Source organism: Genypterus blacodes, unplaced genomic scaffold (assembly GCF_046128005.1).
Source record: "Genypterus blacodes isolate CSIRO-AG114 ecotype Tasmania unplaced genomic scaffold, CSIRO-AGI_Gbla_v1 ptg000030l_1, whole genome shotgun sequence".
NCBI lineage: Eukaryota > Metazoa > Chordata > Actinopteri > Ophidiiformes > Ophidiidae > Genypterus > Genypterus blacodes.
The window spans coordinates 5,083,151-5,097,500 of NW_027466843.1; the positions used below are offsets into that span (position 1 = coordinate 5,083,151).

Genomic DNA, 14,350 nt, shown 5'->3' on the forward strand with positions numbered 1-14,350 from the left:
CAACTGTTGTGTATAAACAAACTACAGCTTCAAAGGATTTGAGCTTTGGTTGAAACTCAAACTGCTTCTAACTAACTTCTTCAGTAATTTCCCTCGGGATAATAAAATTTCATCTTATCTTATCTTCTTGATTCTTTCAGGTACAGAAACAAAACAGAAACCACATTCGTTCAGCATTAGTTGTAGCATTTTCACACATTTCATGGGTTTCTAGAAAGTGACAGTTTAAAATGTTCTCCATCTTTATTAGAATACATTCACATTTCCTTCAGGCCCTTGATACTTTCACATACAGAAACCAAACATTTTTCAGGCATTCAGTCTTGAATCTTTCAGGCACTTGTTGCATTCAGAAAAATGTTCAGCATTTTCTTCAGCAAATGCATTTCTAGTCTCCTTGCACATTACAGATACAGATGCTTCAGGGGAAAAGGTCACAGGGAAACATCTGGACCTTATTGATGTCTAACTGAGCCTACATCTCTATACAGAGCAGCTTAATGCCTGAGTGCCAAACTCTCTGAACTCTGCAAATGCAACACGAAAACAATGCAACTATTTTGGCAATGGCTGCGTGCTTACAGTCATATCGAAAGTGAAAGTATAAACGTCGCAGCCTTGAAAACCGCCGACTCCTCGCCTGCCTTCATTCTCCAGGAATCTCCGAATGAGACCCACCGTGGTTCCACTGTGGAGGAGCTTGAACGGTCAGCTGTCTTTCTCTCTTAATTAATAACTCCTTTTATGACTCATATGACTCACATTTTATCAATGTTCCGTGTTCCGCTTAGCCGAGCGGGTGAATACAGTTTGCCGACATATTGACAATGTTGATCGGCGTGTGTGTGTTTATTAAGAAATGTTGTGTCGTTAAGGTGAGTAGAAACTTCGTTATGTTTTATTGTGCCGTCAAGTTTCTGTTTTCGCCGTTTGAGCGGAGACGTATCGGTTTACGAGTCAACGCGTAAACATTTGTTTAATTTGTGTTACGTCAGCGCTAAACAAAGAGTTTAAGAAAATATGAGTTTTTTTACGTTTCTTGTTTTTAAATTCGGTTTACAGCGAGTGAATGAATGAATCCCGTGTTTATTTATTTTTTAATGATTATTATTATAAATGCAGAAGGAGAATAATGAGTTGTGTCTAAGCTTCTTATAAAAGCCGGGGGACTAAATAATCTAGTTTGATATTGCTGAAGCTGTTTTGATGTAATTTAAATTTAGAATGAGTACACAGACATAATAAAGTCGTTGATATGGAGTAAAGGTTTTATGTTGTATGTTATATGTCTCCATACACTCTTGACAGTGCAGGCTGACCATGTTGTTCTGCCTGACAGGACACGAGTCTCAGGATTATAATTAATAATCAACCAAAAGTGCAAATGAAGTGTGGTTGGAAAGTTTCTCTTTCAATATGATCCCTTTTCAGTTGGCACCACAATACTTAAGTGGGTTGTGCAAGTGTGGACATTGAAACGTCCTTGGGGGACCTTTGGCTGCCCACTCTTCCTGTCAGCTGCTGTAACAAGACAAACAATGTTTCTTAGTCAATAATGTGTTTTACTGGGAGGCGTTGAAAGTGAGCAATGTGAGGGAGCGACATGAAGACATCGACTGTCCATCCTACTTGCTTGGTCAAAGCAATGTGGACTGTTGTTCATGATTTCCTTTTTTTTTTTCGCCTTTCTGCCTCAATTTGTGAAACCTAAAATGAAGAATTTTGCCTGCAGACATATTCTTGATTCAGTCTGACAGAGGAGTATCTCATATAACTCATCCTCTCTGTGACAAATGCATTTTTACACCCACAGAATTGTAAAGTCAAGTGACCAAAAAATGACAAAAGTGAAATTTGAGATCTGCAGGTTTCAGATTTTGGGACATGTAATAAACAGCTTCAGGGATTGGGAAACTAACAAACAAAACCACAAATGATCTCCGACATAGACCAGCATTCCACCACCAAGGCCGAACAAGCCTAGACAGCATTTCTAATTGTATACGGTACCAAATAGACAGAAACAACTCCAATTCTATTAATGTGGTTCCGTACGAACAAACATCTTCATCTGGATCCAGACCTCCTTGAACCTGTTGGTACCAGTCCGACATAGTTGTGTTGAAATGTTTGTGATTTCATGTTTTTATCTTTTCAGGGTAACATGGCTTCCACTGTCACCGACTGGTTGATCCTTGCTGTCATCTGTTTCTGTGTAGGAAGTGCTTCCTGTAAGTTTTGCCTTAATGGTCTTTGAATTTATTGTGATAATTTGAAGCTTGAAATGATGTCCCTGTGTGTGCTCTGCCTGAAAATGTCATTTCAACCTACAGCCTTTTTAAGTCTGGAGGTCAAGGCCGGGAACACGGTCCAGAAAGACCATCCCTCGATGTTGGAGTGTACCATCAAGATCACTAAAGATGTAGAGGAGTTAGTGATCCTTAACGTCGTTTGGAAGAAGGCTGAGAAGTCCTTGCTGCTTTATGATAAAGGGCGAATCTCTCCGGCAGAGTCCCGCTTTCAGTTTGCAGAGCCATCATGGAATAACAAAAACATGAACGTGTCCCTGCTCATCACAAACACGAAGCTGACGGATGCTGGAGAAGATTACCTCTGCATTGTGTCGACGAGTAGCGGGGTCAGCAAGATGGGGACCAGGCTCGACGTCACGGGTGAGAAAGCTTTTGGCACGCAGACTGACGACCACATAGAAATAAAACTCGCCAATGATCTCAGACTCTGCCTCTGTCTCTGGATGTTTTTTTTTACCCTCAGTCTTACCTTAAATTTCTTTGAAATATATTTGTAAGAGAGAAAGAACAATGTAAAGGATGTTGTCTCGTGATCTGAGTATTTTTCCTGTTTATACTGGAATTTCCCCTCTGGAGTTACTTTTTGTTTCACATTCATGCAGATTCACATTCAGTCTTCAGATTGTTTGTCTAGCAGCTCGTCCCAAATTGTCCGTCAGCATAGTAATGTGGACTGATTCTGCCTTCTGTGTGCTGTCATGGTTAAATTCTGTTCATTTTCTGATGTTTTCTTCCGTTTTTCTCTTTGCAGCCAAGTACAACACACCAACAATTCAGTCCAGTCCCACAAAGATCGCCTACGACATGGATTTCAATCTTCGCTGTCAGTCTAAGGGCGGCTACCCGCAAGGTCAACTTCGCTGGTTTGACAAGGATGGCGCAGAGTGGACGAAAAGCTCTTACATGAATGTGACGCAGATGGAAGACGGCCTGTTCAGCCTCTTCAGTGAGCTGTCTGTGCTGCAAGGGTCCATGTCCAGCAAATACACCTGTGCAGTGTACAACGCCAACGGAGGCAGAGAAGAACAGGTGCCGTTTGATGTGGCCAGTAATTTAGGTCAATCAGGTATGTTGTCAAGCATGATATTTGATTCTCTGCGTGTTTACTGACAGAGCTTTACAAGTGAAATGAGGACAACACACAAATGCAAATTTAGACTCTCCCACAGCACTTCCCTTTGAAATGGAGAAATGAAACACCAGATTAGTTAGTTCACGTTTGTGAGCCTCCTAATAGGATATAACAAGTTATTAACAAGTTACATTTAATTATGAGGACACATGGAGAGTCACAACTGGAGGAATGTCCTGAAATGAGAGCCCCCATGGTTTCTCTGTTTGAGAAACATCCGCCTTCTTACCTCACTGCAGCTCTATGACTTCATGCTTTTACTCAGTAAGCTTATGATTCTCTCAAACTTCGATCTGTTGTCTAACTTCAGTGAGGCTCATTATTGTGATGACCGCGTGTTTAATCCCTGCTGAATGCTTTCAAATGCAGCTTGTTAAACCGGTAATATAACATCGGCAACTCACAACAAAAAGTAGTTGACGTGATTGTACACATATCATTTACCACACCTGAAGCCGTCACAGGCAGTAAATGTTATAAACATATCAAGACCGAACATGAAGATCTTCCTCCTACAGCAGGAAGCTAGTGTGACGGAGTGGAAAAACTCTATTTTTATAACTCGGGCTGTGTTTGTGAGAACCAGATAAAACACCTGATAAAACACGAAGATCCACATAGTTTGATGTCGTTATAGCGACGGTGACAGAGCTGAAAGAGCCTGATAGAAATCTCTCAAATGTCTCCAGACTCGACTCAGACTGCTGTAACACCTTAAGAACAGCTTTACTGATGGATCGATCTCGCTGTAGTTTCAGTTCAATAACTACAGGCAGGCCATCGGCTGAAATGTGCCACAGCTTTGTAAACACACCTGAGCTTTTACAGCCCTGCTTCCTGCGGATTCACAGATGAGTACAATGTCCTCTCCTCTCCCCTCCCAGCCCTTGTTTACTGGGTCATGACATGCTTCCTCCGAGCGAGCCGTTTGATTTAGAGAAACCACTCTGCAATATGTTGTCGGCGTCTGAGGTTTTGCGGTGAGGGGAATTTCCAGAAAGCAAGAAGTGAAATTGACTGTTAACTCTTTGCGTCACGGGAACAAGAGAGCAAATGCTGAGGTACACGGATCACAAATCAGACCATAGATTCAATGACCAAAAGAGAGGAGAAGTTAGAATAAAATCGAACGAATAAAACACACAGCCCAACTGCAGCCCTCCTCTCAGTCCGATCTGACGCGCGACGACCCCTGACCCCTGACAGCTCTGTGCTTTTTATTCATAAAATGTTGCTATCAGCCGGTGCTTATCTATATCTGCTGTACAGCCTCTTATCACAGTGAAGCAACATGTTCACACGTCCACGTCGCCGCCGGAGTTTGTTTGTCACAGCTGACATGTTTGATTTAGGTGACGACTCTGGGAGCGAATAGGCCAAAGGTCATTGTAACCTTTTATTGTTCTGTTTATGTATCCAGGGGTTCAGCCAAGTGAGGACTCTCGTCCAGCTGCCGGGGTCGTTGCTCCCCTGTTGGTCGTCGGCTCTCTCATCGTGGGCCTGCTGCTCCTGCTCTTGATGCTGTATAGGAAGAAACGGCGGCGTAAGTATCCAGACGGAGCTTTTTCACAACACAAAATCATTGCACGCCTCCTTGTTTTACAAAGGAGAGAACAGCAGCGCCACATTTCAAAGGCACGCCACTCCTCAGGGTGGGAGCGCAAACTCGTCCAGCTCACTGTGCACATTGGCAGGTGGCCAACAGGAAGTGCATTCTTTCTACTGTTGTGAAGAAGATTAAGGCTCACTCAAGAGAAACAACTCAACTCAAACTCATGTTCTGAGTCTCTACTTTGTCATTGTGTTAATAGAGGCGCGGAGGAACTCAACACATCCCCTCATGGGTACGTGTGAAGTAGTGCTACTAGGTAGATTCTTCTCCAAATTGGGATCCCTGGAAACTTTCACTGAAACTTCTCTCTCTGTGTCTCAGCTGCTGGCTGAAACACAAAGTATCTGATCTGTGGTGGTGATATGGGAATAAAAATAGAAAAACAACAACAACAAAATAGGAGTTGTAGCCGGTTTTGCCTCTCTACAGTTTCATTCCAAGGCTGTTCAGACTTGTTCTGCCTGAGTTGAAACTCTGCCCAACAATTTGTTGACGTGCATAACTGACCTGGGAACTTCATTCTATACTCTAAACTCTATACTCTTAAGTCTATACTTTATACTCTATACTCTTGACTCTTGGCCCTGGTGAAGACCTGGGAGGTCCAGGATCCTAAAGTGGGCTCATGATTGACAGCCTGCCGTCATCATCAGTCTACTTGAATGAATGCTTTCTATTTTCTACAGGCGAGAATCGACCGGTTCGCGGAGAGGAGTCAGATGAGGAAGAAGGTATGATTGTTTTATTCCTGGAAGAGTTTGAGTCCTTATTTCATCATACCGTCTGCATTAACATTGAATTCTAAGCTTAAATGCTCCTCTCTTTGCAGGGGCATTGGACAAATTCTGCACACAATCCGACCTGAGGTAACAAATGAACAACTAAAATGACCCAATCAGATCAGTGTACAAGGAATGATCAAGCATCTAAAACAATCTCTCTCTCTCTCCCCATCTCTATCTCTATCTCTCTCGCTTGGCCTCCAGGAAAGCGGCTGAGTGAGACTTACGGCCACCGTCAGAGCTTCCTGATTTGTTTGGGAAATCATTTCTCCTTTCTTTTTATGGACCAACTCTGTCATTAACACAGGTTTGTGTGCTTGTAAACGGAAATTGCAAATAGACTGTGATAAACCAGAATGCCAAATAGTCTATTTTGTTTTGTAGTTTTTAGGGAATGAAAAGCTTTGTGTAAACATTCCTCCCAAGCTTTTAAAGGTCAGCGTGAGGTTTATTTTGAAAGCAGGCACAGGAAAGTCATTGATTTGTGTAGCAGGACAGGGACCTCTGAGTTCTGTTTAAACTTTAGCAGCTGAATCACGTCTGAAACCATCAACCCCTGCAATTTCATTTCCTTTTTATCAACTAGTGAATAATAAAACACTGATGACGCACTTTTTTTCACATGATTCTTGCTTGTCATGTCTGTGATAGAGCCATTTTGACATGAAGTTATATTTTTTTATTAATCTACAAAAGCATTTTTACTTGTCTGTGATATATTTATGTAAGTATCACAAAAGACCTCGCAGATGTGAAGGTCTTGTAAAGAGAGAATGTAGGTTTATACTGTGCCGAGCTTGTGTGCTTACTGTTCCTGTAATTGTGTTCATTGGGATTTTTGGCCACAGTGCAGGGTTTTGTTGCAAGGTCTTTTATCTCAACTTTCGCGGACTTGTTTTTTTAGTCTCCTCTGCTGTGAATCTGATAGATGAAAGATGTAGGTTGGTGTTTCTGAGGGTAAATACATGGATGCGAAGATTAGATGATGATGCTTTGCTCGTACAGTAGATCTACCGTGTGTGTGTGGGGTGTGTTACACGTGTGTAATATGGGACATTTTTGATATTGTGTTTTCTTATTGATTTGAAGTTACCAAAAGGAATCTTTGATAAAAAACACTTCTGATATTTGGCGACTTTTGGTGAGATGAACTCTTCCTTACTTCAATGTTGAACTGAAACTAAAAACACTGACACAGCCTCTTCTTTTCATTCACACTTCTCTTTGTCTCGCAGCAGATAAAGGACAATAAAAGGGATCATTAAAGACAGAGTTTAATGTCAAATACTAATCTTTTATATGTGTGTTTTATGATTACAGGTGTTTTTTTTTACTGTTTTGCAAAATTTGGTGTAACTATCATGCATTGATGATGGGGAGAGAACTTTTCCCCTTTTTATGTAATAAATTGAAAATTAAAGTTTGAGAGTCCAACACACAACTGGAATGTTTAGCTTGAAACATCTCGATATTTACACACACACACACACACACACACACACACACACACACACACACACACACACACAGACACACACACACACACACACACACACACACACACAGAACGAGCGAGAGATTTTGAGATTTCTCACACCTTCCAGTTCTTTCAATCTAGTAATAGCTTTCATTACTGCCACCTGCTGGACAAGTGAGACCAGCACACAACAGGCGAAGCACATGTAAAAATAACAAAAAACATTTCTGACTTAGCCATTTTACTTACAAGAGGTAAGATAAAATTATTTCAAAACAAAGCTGACACATCATGGCTGACTGAATTCTCTCTGGATCCATATTACAAAAGAAATAATTGTAATACAATAGTATTAAATGTAAATTTAAAAAAAAAGTAATCAAAAGTTCCACGACTTTAATAAATATGAACCATAAATAATATAAATGACTTTGACTTTGACATGAGGGAGTGAGTTATGAATAATGTCGGATGAATATTGTTACTCTGTATGGTTTGATCGTAGCGTCATTGAGGAGATTTTAATTTGCTCCAATTTCTTCCATTTATTTTCCACTAGAGGGCGACCTCACCAAACCTTTCACGCTGAATCATTCAGATTGGAAAGAAAACGGCTTGAAAAAGTAATCGATCTAAAAAAAAAGTGTACGTATTTCATTTTTATTTTGTGTTCGGTTTTATTTATGCTTTAATGTGGATTTAATTAATGTATTTTAACAGCTTTTTATTGTGAATTTCATTGTGAGTGAAGTGAATCAATGCAAAATCTCACTATTTTCATTCAACACATACACACACAAACACACACACAAACAAACAGAGGAGGAAGTGTAAAAAGGAAGTGTGTGTTTGTGTGTGTGTGTGTGTATGTGTGTGTGTGTGTGTGTGTGTGTGTGTGACAGAGAACGAAACAGTTCAGTGGTCGCTGCAGAAGAAGAAAATGTTGTCACCCTGTTGGTTCACATGGTTACTCTGTCTGTCTGTCACTGCAGGTAATTCCATTTCATTTGCTTATTACTTTCAGGTAGAACATTTGAAAGTATCTTAAATTCTTCATTTGGTCACTTGGACTTTCTGCGTCATGAGTCAGGGACATTATTTCACACCGATCCTTGCTCATCTCATCTGATTTTCTCCTTGGAAGCAGAGCACTTTGCTGTGGTGAGGCCTGGCGAGAGCTTCACCTTTGAGTGCTCCACCTCAGGATGTCCTTCCAGCGTGGAGGGTTACCACGGGATGTACCTGTACCGACTTCTGGATGAGTTGCAAGAGGTTCTCTACTACTACCAGAAACCAAAATCAGGCGATAAAGTCAGCCTGAGAACAACCTACTCAAGGAGGATTTTGACACAGGGATCGATGACGAAGAACAGCATCACTCTGAACAACCTGAGCGTGACCGACAACGGCGTCTACATCTGCACCTACGATAAGTCCCCTGGGAACCAAGTCAGATGCAGTGTCTACGGACTGTTTGTAAGTGGTGAGTGCTTTTGCTTCGGGAACACACAACCAATCTCTAAATGTGTGTTTCTAATCCAACTCCTATACATCCTACACATGTACACGTCTCCTACATACACAGATCACTCAAGAAAAACCTCTGTCTGTTCTCTACTCCACACAGATGTTAACACCACCCACACCACCAACACCCCCGGGGTTTGTCTGAGTGAGAGCAGTTTGTCTCAGATAATCATCATCATCATCATAATCTGCTCCTGCCTCATCACTTTGCTGGTGACCATCATCCTCGCCCTGTTGGTCATCCCATGGGTGAGTTCGGTCCTTGTTTCTGTAAGGTATCTTCTCTCTCACAAACACACAGCTGCAGTAAATGTTTGTCTTCCCCTTGGATTTCCGTCTTTCGATAATCTAAAACCACACCATGCTTTGTCTGCAAACCTACAAAGGCTCGTTAACTCCATCAAACCTTCATATTGATTCATCAGGTTTCAGAGTTAGAGATAGTTTCTTGTGCTCCTGTTGTAACGCTGGAATCTTTGCCAAACTAAGCCAAATTAAGACATAATGTGGAGGCTGTCTCTACTGTTCCAACAGGTGAAGCAGCAGATTGGCAGCAGAAGGAGTAAATACATATCACAGCCCCCCATTGAGTGTGTGTATGAAACGATGGACAAGAATAAAGGAGCTGCAAATGAGGCTGCAGAGTTGGATTACTCTGTGTCTAATCAGGATATGAATGAATTAATGAATTAATGAATAGTTGCTGTGCTGCGTTTGTCTCGGCTTGTAACGTCCCTAGAACAGCACGATCCCAACGGATCACAAGAATGTTTACAAACGATTCCTCGATTCAGACATGGGTTCGTGTTCTGTAAGAAGCACAAAATGAACTCTGAAAGACATCGAAAGACATCAAAGCTTCCCATCTGGTAGCTCAGCAAACTACTAGCTTTAACTCATTTGTTCTGTTCCTGTGCTGCTTCCTCATCCCGTCATCATTTTTACTTCTTCATGTTTTTCACCTGCAGGCCAAATGAAATGTTAACATTTGCTGAAGAACCTCTTTGGACTGACGAGATCTTGAAAACCCACACAAGTCAAATGATGTGCAAATGCAAACGTTCACAAACAGGAAATGAGATAAAGATCAAAGGCTAAAATTAAAAGCTTGATGCTAGATGGACAACGTTTCAAACATGGGTTAGGGTTAGGGCTAGTTTTATACTGTAAATACAATTGATCTCCACACGGCGTATTTAATATGTCTAAACTAAATACTGACAAATAAAATTGTTCTCACAATGCAACATACTTGTTTGAGGTTTTCTTGTTTTTTTTCCGTGTTTTGCAGGAAATTCTTGCTAACCTAACCCACATATTTTAAAGCCACAAGGCCACAGAGAAACCATGGTGTGCAGAGATGTTTGGTGGGTTAAAGGGGGCTTGAGATCTGCATAGTGCTGTACATTGAACCTGAAATAATGTAGAGCTAGTCTTTTAGTGCTACAACCTCAAACTGTCGTACCTGCACCAAGACTTATAACCCAAATAGAATAGTGGGTTTTGTGTCCGTGTGTGTGTGTGTGTGTGTGGGTGGGTGTGTGTATGTGTGTGTGTGTGTGTGTGTGTGTTTGTGTGTGTGTGTGTGTGTGTGTGTTTTGTTTGAGACGGAGGGACCCTGAGAGAATGAGTTGCAAATTTGCTTCCTGACCATTTACCCAAATCAAAACCACCAGGTCTCCACCCTCCTACACACACACACACACACTGATCTTGAGTCTTTGACTTCTGCTCTCCTGAAAGATGTACTGAGATAAAATATGTCACATGTCAGCAATCCAAGTGAGGAAGATCAGAGCCTGGCTGATACTTTCATAGTAAGCTCATATAAGTTGTGAACAAAAAAACTAAAAGTGTTTTTTGGATGTGGAGTCCCTCAGGGTACAATTTCAGGTCCTACTCTGCTTTTAGTTGACATGGTCCATTTCGGTGATATATTTCAAGGGTAATGAGTCTCGCTCTTTCGCCCTCTCTCACGCGCTCTCTCTCTCTCTCTCTCTCTCTCTCTCTCTCTCTCTCTCTCTCTGTCTCTCTTTCTCTCTCTGTCTCTCTCTCTGTCTGTCTGTGTCTCTCTCTCTCTCTATCCCCTTTGCCGCCTACAGCCTGAAATATTGTCAAACTGGCCGCTTTATCAAAACAATCAATTGCTACTCAAAAAAATCAAACGGACCCACCCACAGATGTGTGTACAAACACATGGGCACATCCTGTACCCCCCCACACACACACACACATTCCACAGTCTATCTGCCACTCCTCTCCCATGGTAAACCTCAGGGTTTAACAGATGGACCTATCACCACTCTGAGGGTTCGTTCAAGACCGATATCACGGTTGTAGTTAATATGTACAGGTGGAGTAACATTAATTTTAAAAGGATGGACACTTCGACAAATCAGCCAAATGTGGGAGAAAGCTGAGTGGACAGACAATTGAACTGCTGGGGAATACATTGGACGCAAAAGCATCGAGGCGTACGGCCTAACAGCAGCTTACAGAGACGTAACAGGCGAGGACGCCACCAGCTCAACACTTATCAGGTACAATGTGATTGCGACACACCCTGCAGAGATTACAGCCGTGTGCAGGTAAGACTAATCGACACCTGAGGGGTGTGTTGTGCTTATCTGTCTGTGACGACCAAACGTTTCGTGGTGATTTAACGGTGGAACATCACTGGTCCAGGCCTCCGTCCACAAGCCACTGGAGTGAAGGCATCGTGCTGGCGCCTTGCAGTGACCTGTGAACGCTCAGCATGGACACACTACAGCTGCCACAGGTGAGCACGGACGTCCATTCATTCATTCATTCATGCAGTGATGGCCAGTTTTGTTTGTGACTGTGACTTAGATGATCAGAAGTCATTGTTTATGCTTGTTTCAGTGTGATAAACTCCTATTTTGGTCCTTGGTTTACAAATTCTCAATCAGTTTTGGAATTATAAAGCTATATTAAAATACACCATAATCATAACAAATGAAACAGTATTTCCTGATGCACACATTGATTTAGTTTGTGAGTTTCCCTTCTGTGTCACGCTGCTGTGTGAATGGAATGTTACTGTACTAGACTGTGACCATAGAGGAAGATCAATACCCCGGCAGGCATGTGAGTGAAAGTGTGTGTGCATGTGTGAGAGGCTGTATGATAGAACCTGAATTAGTGTCTTCTAGAATCTCATTTCTATATCCTTAGACATTTAAGAAAAACAACAAGGGTTAAGTTGTTCATCAACATCATCTCAGAGTTTTACAAAGAAGCCGATGTGACGTTGATATATTGATAAATCGAAGCTAGGAAGCAAACACTTCCAAAACAAATCTACAGTTTTTTGCAATGAAACCCTCATTTCTTTGTATTTTGTCAGACAGAGGCTTCACAACCTCAATGCAGGGAGCACATGAATGGGAAACATGGCGATGAAAGCAGAGGTACTTTATTTGTGAAATGTTAAATGTCCCCAAAGGCTCACCATGGATCTGCGTACATACCAGCTACATGACTTTTTGTGTCTCTGTTAGATATGAAAGAGAGTCCCGTACATATGGCAGCAGCTCATTCCACTGTGGCTCTGTTTGAGGGGGAGCCTGAGGACGTCGACCCATGGGACCTACCAGAACTTAACGACACCGGGGTGCCGTGGTCAGGTGAAGACCGGTGATGTCCCTCTATCACTCTGTCCCCTGAGATGGGCAATATGGAATACAGTTCCATATCAATGGATTCATTATGTAAAAACATGACTAGTGTCCCGCTCTTACACCAAATTGTAGCTTTTCAAAATATGTCTTAAAATCCAGATAGTTTTAGAAATAGCTGAGGTATGTCACTCTGCTGAAAAAGTAGTTTAGTTCATATTAAAGCTACTTGTAACCCTGGAAGATAGACAGATGTCCTCCTGACTGTCACACACACACACACACACACACACACACACACACACACACACACACACACACACACACACACACACACACACACAGTGGAAGTAGAAGACATTCACGACAATAATGAGTTTTTTCCTGAGTGTCACACAGCATTAGCAGGAACTTGTGCAGACTTTTATTGACCTCTTTTCAAGGACAATAAATCAAATCAGTGGCATTGATCTGATTACATAGATAGCCCACAGGCATTAGATGGCTATAACTTCAATTATGATGTGATGAAAACAGTAGCCAGACAGCCGAGACTGTGCCAATATCCAGCAGATGTCAGAGTTAAGAGTGAAGCCGCTGAACACAACAGCTAAAGGTGACAAGAATGGAGACATGCAGCCAACTGCACTATGAAATAATGCATGTGCACGTCAAATAGGAACCAAATACCTCTCTCTCTCTCTCTCTCTCTCTCTCTCTCTCTCTTTCTCTTTCTCTTTCTCTTTCTCTTTCTCTTTCTCTTTCTCTTTCTCTTTCTCTTTCTCTCTCCCTCTCCCTCCTCTCCCCCCCCCCCTCTCTCTCTCCCTCTCTCTCTCACTCTCTCTCTCTCCCCCTCTCCCCCCCATCTCTCTCCCTCTCTCCCTCTCTCAGCTCTGGATACCAAAGGGAAGGTGCTGAGAGTGTTGGTGTCGGTGGCTAAAGGGATCCTGTTACTGGGCTTCCTCTACATGTTCATCTGCTCCCTGGACATCCTCAGCTCAGCCTTCCAGCTCGTTGGAGGTAAACACGTGTTTCTTGACAAACACACAGTTGCAAAATTGCTATGACAATATCCTCATAAAATCAGACTGTGATGTAACATGGCAGTAACATGCAGCTGTGTTATCTCATTCAGTACATTGACAACAGGCCGGCCTCCGATCTCTCTGCCTACTGTACTGTGTCCTGCTAGAAGATGTTTAAATGTACATATTTGTGTATTTTCACCTTTTCCAGGTAAAGCAGCAGGAGACATTTTCCAGGATAACTCAGTGCTGTCCAACCCTCTGGCTGGTCTGGTTATTGGAGTTCTGGTCACCCTGCTGGTCCAGAGCTCATCCACTTCCTCCTCCATAGTCGTCAGCATGGTGTCTTCAGGATGTGAGTGAAACATACAATACACACATGAAGCTATGCATGTAGAAGAGAGGCAAGACGAGGACTGATGTTCAGCGGCTTTGTGTCCTTCTTCGGCAGTGCTGTCAGTGCAGCTGGCTGTTCCTATAATCATGGGAACCAACATTGGCACGTCTGTCACCAATACACTGGTTGCCATGACGCAGGCTGGGGACCGCAGTACCTTTCGCAGGTAATCTTTAACAATTGTTAAAGTAGATGATGCTGTCCAATGAGCATCTTCTATTCCCCCATCATACTACTGCCAATAAGGCATTCATGATAAAGCATTAATTAATTGTTATTGATGATTTAGTGATATTAATGAATCATTTCTTACTGCCGTAGTGCATTCAGGAATTAATTGATCACTTCATTAATAACAAGTAAATCCATAACCACTTAAAAGGGAGTTTCCTTTTAACAACTTTAAAAGTATTATTGCTGAACTGTAAAGGTTAATCGTTAACTTATT

The 14,350-nt window shown here is 42.1% G+C and overlaps 2 protein-coding genes across 7 annotated transcripts in view; both read left to right on the forward strand.

The window, feature by feature from the left end:
- The first annotated feature begins 586 nt into the window (after positions 1-586).
- LOC142994548 (CD276 antigen-like) lies at positions 587-6,459 on the forward strand. Of its 3 annotated transcripts, none has more exons than XM_076145263.1 (9): positions 587-707; positions 2,159-2,231; positions 2,334-2,672; positions 3,064-3,378; positions 4,865-4,987; positions 5,256-5,288; positions 5,743-5,787; positions 5,886-5,922; positions 6,043-6,459. In XM_076145263.1, the coding sequence occupies exons 2-9, from the start codon at positions 2,165-2,167 to the stop codon at positions 6,056-6,058; spliced, it is 975 nt and encodes a 324-aa protein (XP_076001378.1). In that variant the 5' UTR covers positions 587-707; positions 2,159-2,164; the 3' UTR covers positions 6,059-6,459. The 3 variants fall into 3 exon arrangements, with proteins under 3 accessions (XP_076001378.1, XP_076001375.1, XP_076001377.1); XM_076145260.1 differs by lacking the exon at positions 587-707 and adding an exon at positions 739-875; XM_076145262.1 differs by lacking the exons at positions 587-707; positions 5,256-5,288 and adding an exon at positions 739-875.
- Positions 6,460-7,377: 918 nt separating this feature from the next.
- Positions 7,378-14,350, forward strand: part of LOC142994547 (sodium-dependent phosphate transport protein 2B-like) — a 10,428-nt gene continuing 3,455 nt past the window's right edge. The window contains exons 1-10 of one of the 4 annotated variants that reach the window (XM_076145257.1): positions 7,378-8,307; positions 8,463-8,798; positions 8,943-9,091; positions 9,377-11,430; positions 11,528-11,621; positions 12,210-12,273; positions 12,364-12,489; positions 13,372-13,500; positions 13,717-13,860; positions 13,957-14,068. In XM_076145257.1, coding sequence (XP_076001372.1) covers positions 11,598-11,621; positions 12,210-12,273; positions 12,364-12,489; positions 13,372-13,500; positions 13,717-13,860; positions 13,957-14,068 — 599 coding nt within the window. In that variant the 5' untranslated portion in view covers positions 7,378-8,307; positions 8,463-8,798; positions 8,943-9,091; positions 9,377-11,430; positions 11,528-11,597. The other 3 variants (XM_076145258.1, XM_076145259.1, XM_076145256.1) reach the window with 3 other exon arrangements.